The sequence below is a fragment of the Callithrix jacchus genome, chromosome 10 (assembly GCF_049354715.1).
Source record: "Callithrix jacchus isolate 240 chromosome 10, calJac240_pri, whole genome shotgun sequence".
Taxonomy (NCBI): Eukaryota; Metazoa; Chordata; class Mammalia; order Primates; family Cebidae; genus Callithrix; species Callithrix jacchus.
This window is the reverse complement of record NC_133511.1, coordinates 114,613,927-114,619,784: the sequence shown is the minus strand read 5'-3', so window position 1 is coordinate 114,619,784 and position 5,858 is coordinate 114,613,927. Positions and strand designations below refer to the sequence as shown.

The 5,858-nt window shown below is 35.0% G+C and overlaps 1 protein-coding gene across 1 annotated transcript; it reads right to left on the bottom strand.

Annotated features, from left to right (window-relative positions):
• Positions 1-1,417: 1,417 nt before the first annotated feature.
• OR5AK2 (olfactory receptor family 5 subfamily AK member 2) lies at positions 1,418-4,178 on the bottom strand. Its single transcript, XM_009008127.6, has one exon. It carries the CDS (start codon positions 4,176-4,178, stop codon positions 3,249-3,251), a length of 930 nt encoding a protein of 309 aa, XP_009006375.1. The 3' UTR covers positions 1,418-3,248.
• Between the last annotated feature and the right edge of the window lie 1,680 nt (positions 4,179-5,858).

Sequence of the window (5,858 nt, the reverse complement as noted above, 5' to 3'; positions counted from 1 at the left end):
CCTCAGCTCCTGCACCTGACCATCTTTGTGCTCCTTCTTCCATCAGGGGTTTGAGCAGTAGTAGAGAGAGAAAAGGTGAGCCACACCCCCTGTTGTCAGGAGATTAGATCACTCTCCCGTTTCAATAGCACCCAACAGCCAGTTTTTTCAACGCTTGCCCCAGTTGTTCTCTTCCCCCTAGTATTTCCCAGTGTCTGTTGTTCCCCATCTTTGTGTCTATGTGTACTCAATATTTAGCTTGCACTTATACATGAGAACATGAGGTATTTGCTTTTCTCTTCTTGTGTTCTTGTGTTAATTCACTTAGGATAATGGCTTTTAGCTTTATCCATGCAGCTGCAAAGGACTTGAGTTTGTTCATTTTTATGGCTATGTGCTATTCCATGATGTATATGTAACACATTTTCTTTATCCAGTCCACCACTGATGGGCACCTAGGTTGATTCTATGTTGTTGCTATTGTGAATGGTGCTGTGATGAACATACAAGCACATGTGTCTTTTTCATAGAAAAGTTTATTTTCTTTTAGATACTATCTGGTAATAGGATTACTTGGTCAAATGATAATTTTTAAAAAATTCTTTCAAAAATCTCCAGACTGCTTTTTACAGTGACTGAACTAATTTACATTCCCAACAGTGTATAAGCTTTCCCCTTTCTCCACAGCCTGGCCAGCATCTGTTGTTTTTTGACTTGGTAATAGTAGCTATTCTTACTGGTATGAGGTGGTTGTCACATTGTGATTTTGATTTGTATTTTTCTGATGATTAGTCTTGTTGACTATCTTTTCATATGTTTGTGGGCTTCTTGTATGTTTTCTTGTCAAAAGTATCTGGTCATATCCTTTGCCCACTTTTTAATGGGGTTACTTGTTTTTTGCCTGTTGAGTAGTTTAAGTTTTTCATACATTCTGTTAATTAGATTTATTGGATTCATAGTTTCTAAAAATCTTCTCCCATTCTGTAGGTTGCTTGTATACTCTGTTGATAGTCTCTTTAGCGATACAGAAGCACTTTAATTTAATTAGGTCCAGGTCGACAAATTTTTGTTGCAATAGCTTTTGAGGACTTAGTCATAAGTTATTTCCCAAGGCTGATGTTCAGAATGATGTTTCCCAGGTTTTCTTCTAGGATGCTTATAGTCTGAGGTCTTACATTTAAACCTTTAATCAATGTTGAGTTAACTTTTGTATATGGTAAAACATAGGTGTCCAGTTTTATTTATTTATTTTTTTGGTTTATTGCTACCACGATTTATTGAACAGGAAGTTCTTTCTCCATTGCTTACTTTTGTTGATTTTGTTAAAGGTCAGATATCTGTGGTGTGTGTGTGTGTGTGTGTGTGCGCGTGCGCGCATGTGTGTGTGCGCGCATGTGTGTGTGTGTGTGTGCGCACGCATGTGTGTGTGTGTGAGAGAGAGACTTTCTAGGTTCTATATTCCATTGCACCTGTGTTACTCTTTTTATACTAGTACCTTGCTGTTTTGGCTACTGTAGCCCTATGGTATGTTCTGGCATCAGATAATGTGGTGGCTTGGTTCTTTTTGCTAAGGATTGCTTTGGCTATTTGGGATTTTTTTTTCCAGTTTCATATGATTTTTAGAATAGTTTTTCTAATTCTGTGAAAGATTGCATCAGTGGTTGATAGGAAGAGCATTGCATCTGTAGACTGCTTGGGGTAATATGGCCATTTTAATGATATTGATTATTCTCATCCATGGATTGTTTTTTCATTTGTTTATGTTCTCTCTGATTTCTTTGAGCAGTGTTTTGTAATTATCTCCCGTAGAGATATTTCACTTCCTTGGTTAGATGTATTCTTAGATATTTTATTATATTTTGGTAGCTATTATTAATTCAATTGCATTATTGATTTGGCTCTCAGCTTAACATTATTGATGTATAGGAGTGCTACTAATTTTTGTACATTGATTCTGTAAAATAAAATTTTAGTGAAGTAGTTTATTAGCTCCAGGAGCCTTTTGGCAGAGTCTTTAGAGTTTTCTAGATATAGAATTATATGATCCACAAAGAGAGATAGTTTAACTTCTTTTCCAATTTGGGTACATTTTGTTTCTTTTCTCTTGCCTGATTGTTCTGCTTAGAACTTCTAGAACTATGTTGAAGAGGAGTGGTGAGAGTGGGCTTCCTTATCTTGTTCCAGTTTTCAAGGGGGAATGCTTCCAGATTTTGCCCATTAATTATGAGGTTGGCTGTGGATTTGTCATAGATTGCATTTATTTTGAGGTGCATTGCTTTGATGCTTAATTTTGTAGAGAATTTTTATTATGAAGGTATGTTGCATTTTATTGAAGGCTTTTTCTGCATCTATTGAGATCATATGGTTTTTGTTTTGAATGCTGTTTATGTGGTGAATGACATTTAGTGATTTGCATATATTTAATGAACCTTGCATCCAAAGGTTAGCTTTTGATGTGCTATTGAATTTGGTTTGCTGGCATTTCATGGATGGTTTTGCATCTATGTTCATCAGGAATATTAGCCTGCAGTGTTCCTTTTTCATTGTGTCTTGGCCAGGTTTTGGTATCAGAGACCTGATGCTGGTTTCATAGAATGAGTTGCAAAGGAGTCCCTCCTGCTCAATTTTTTTGTAGTAGAATTGGCACCTGCTCTTCTTTTTACATCTGGTAGAGTTTGATTACAAATTCATCTGGTCTGGGCTTTGCTTTTGGTTGGTAGGTATTTAGTACTGTTTTCACTTCAGAACTTGGTATTGGTCTGCTCAGGGTATCAATTTCTTCCTTATTAAATCTTGGGAATTTGTGTGTTTTCAGGATTTTATCCAATTCCTCTCTATTTTCTAGTTTGTTTTCATGGAAGTGTTCATAAGATTCTCCGAGTATCTTTTGTATTTCGATGGGATTGGTTGTAATGTCACCTTTGTCCTTTTTGGTTGTGCTTATTTGGATCTTTCTTTTTTCTTTGTGAATCTAGTTAGCAGCCTACCAATCTTACTTATCCTTTCAATAAACCAAATTTTGGTTTCATTCATTCACTGAATAAATTTTTGGGTCTCAATTTTGTTCAGTTCTGTTCTGATTTTAGTTATGTCTTTCTTCTGCTAGTTTTGTGGTTGATTTGCTCTTGTTTTTCTAATTCCTCTAGAAGTGATGTTAGACTATTAATTTGACATCTTTCTACATGTTTCCTGTTGTAGAAACATCAAATTTTGGCAGAACAACTGTGCTGGATGATTTGTTGAGCTGAATGTTAACAGCTGGGGCTAATTTAAAAGAACTTTTTTCCTATCACTCTTAAAGCTTCTTTTACTTCCTTATTTCTCAAGCTATAGATTAAAGGATTCAACATGGGAATAATGGTGCCATAGAATATAGATGCCACTTTCATATTTTCCTGGGAATTATTAGAATGAGACTGTAAGTACATGTAAGAGAGTGTCCCATAGAAAATGGTAACTGCTGTCAGGTGGGACGCACATGTGTAGAAAGATTTTTTCCTCCCTGCAGTAGAAGACATCTTCAGGATGGTGGCCGTGATGTAGGTGTAGGAAAAGATGATGACCAACCCAGTGAACATCAAGTTAAATCCCACAAAGACAACAAGTAGCATGTTGTTGATGTCAATATTGGAGCATGAAAGAGCAAGAATTGGGGGAACATCACAGAAAAAGTGGCTGATGTTATTGGATGTGCAGAAGGACAGTGAAAATGTAAAACCTGTTTGCACAGAGGCATTAATCGAGCCCATGATGTATGAACCAGCTACTAATTGGATGCAGACTGTTCGGGACATGATTACAGAATAGTGAAGGGGCTTACAGATGGCAACATAACGGTCCACTGCCATCATAGCTAGGAGATAACAGTCACTGGTTGCAAAGGTTGCATAAACCAATAATTGTACCACACAGCCCTGAAATGATATCAAATTATTTTCTTCTGTGAAGCTTTGGAGCATCTTGGGAGTGATAGCAGAAGTGTAACAGATATCAACAAAAGCCAAATGTTGTAGAAAAAAGTACATGGGTGTTTGAAATCTGGAATCTGTGTTGATGAGTAAGATCATTCCAGTATTACCCACTATGGAGGTCACATAGATGAGAAGGAATACAATAAAGAAGATGCACCAAAACTCATGCTGGGCACCAAATCCCAGAAGATAGAATTCAGTTACTTCAGTGCTGTTTCCTGGTGTCATGGCTACCAAAAGTCTAGAAAGGACCAAAAGAAGGACCCAGAAAAGAAGGCAAATCTTTGTGACTTCTTGCAATCAAATGGCTCTGTATTTCAAGTCACTTTTTTCTAATTGGATTTTTATGACAAAGCTAACAGTAGTGTTATTTCCTAAATTAAAAATTTCTTTACAATCATCAAGGGTGATTTACTTGATGAAAGATGAAATGAATTCATCTTCAAAATAAAAAAGGTTATCTTAAAAGAAGACTGACTTTTAATGTGTTAAAAACATAGATAATTTTTCACTATATTAAACAGGCTATTAAATATATTAATATATTAAACACTTTATTAATCCATACATAAAGTAATATTAAAATGTAATTATGTGCCCCTTCATAATTTTTCACAGCCACTTACCATTTTAATTTTGGATAAATCTCTTGAAATTAGCATAAATTAGAGAGAAATTTATTTAAATATGGTCATATTTTACATATGTTTGAAGGGTTTAAAGTATCTTTGTACTAGTATCCTTAGAATACAGCTCCCATCTAGGTGTTATTCTTTACAAGCAAAATAACTCTGAGAAATACCCTTACATTTTCTATTGCTTTTTTTTTCTGTTCTGTAGTGGAGGAACAAGAAAGCAGAAAAAATTCTCTTCAATCTACCTTTTAGTGAATACTGAGGTATATCAAGTTAGTGTAAGTTACTTCGTAGGGTAAATTTACTGTAAAATAAATGTGGTCCTTTCAAAAAGTGTTCCTTTCATTTGGATAAACACTCCCTAGAGGAAGCTTGAATAGGCCAGAGGTCTACTTAAGCTACAATTTCAACAGACAAATGACATTTATCATATCAACTTGACTTTAATCATCTGGATTGAAATAAAATAATATGAAAATATGGGGACGCTTTTCAAAAGCTAAGGAAACTAGTGTAAATCCCCATTCCGATCTCGCACAGAATTTGTACATTTCTGTGTTTATGTCGAGCTAATCATTGGCTGGTTCAATATGAAATATTTGTTTTATCTATGTTGAAGGTGTTTTCTAATCAAATGAATGCTACAAAGAAAATGGCCAACTATCTAAGCATTTTTTTTAACATTCATGTTTGGCAGTACATGTGAAGGTTTGTTACATAGGTAAGCTCATGCCATGTGGGTTTACCCTAGCATTTTAAACATGCTTAACATATGGGCAGTGCTGAGTTTCTCAGGCTTCATTTATAGTCAACATTGTGAGTGAAAAGGAAATAGGAAACCCTGGTTTTGAATATTTGTCTCACCAGTTAATAGAAAAAAGCATATACCTCCCTTTGGCCCTAGTTACTTCCTCTGTACAATGGGGATTATAGAATTCATCTAGAAGTTAATATGTTCATTCACTTGTTTATAGTATCAGTAACATGCATATTATAGATAATATAATGTTATGTAACTTGGATTGCAAATAAGTTAACCAAAACCTTCTAGTAGCAAAATCAGGAAATGGAATTGTATAAATTTCAGTAGATTCATATTATTTATTAATACTTAGTCTAAGACAGTGAGATAATTATGTACTCTTATGGAGTCCAAAGAGAAAAGCATGTTGTAGAAAAATATGTAGATTGTGGACCCTTTGAAAAACTAAACTTTGTCACTCCTACTGTCTCTTGCTTTCATTGTCTTTATTTATTTGTGATTAAATGCCAG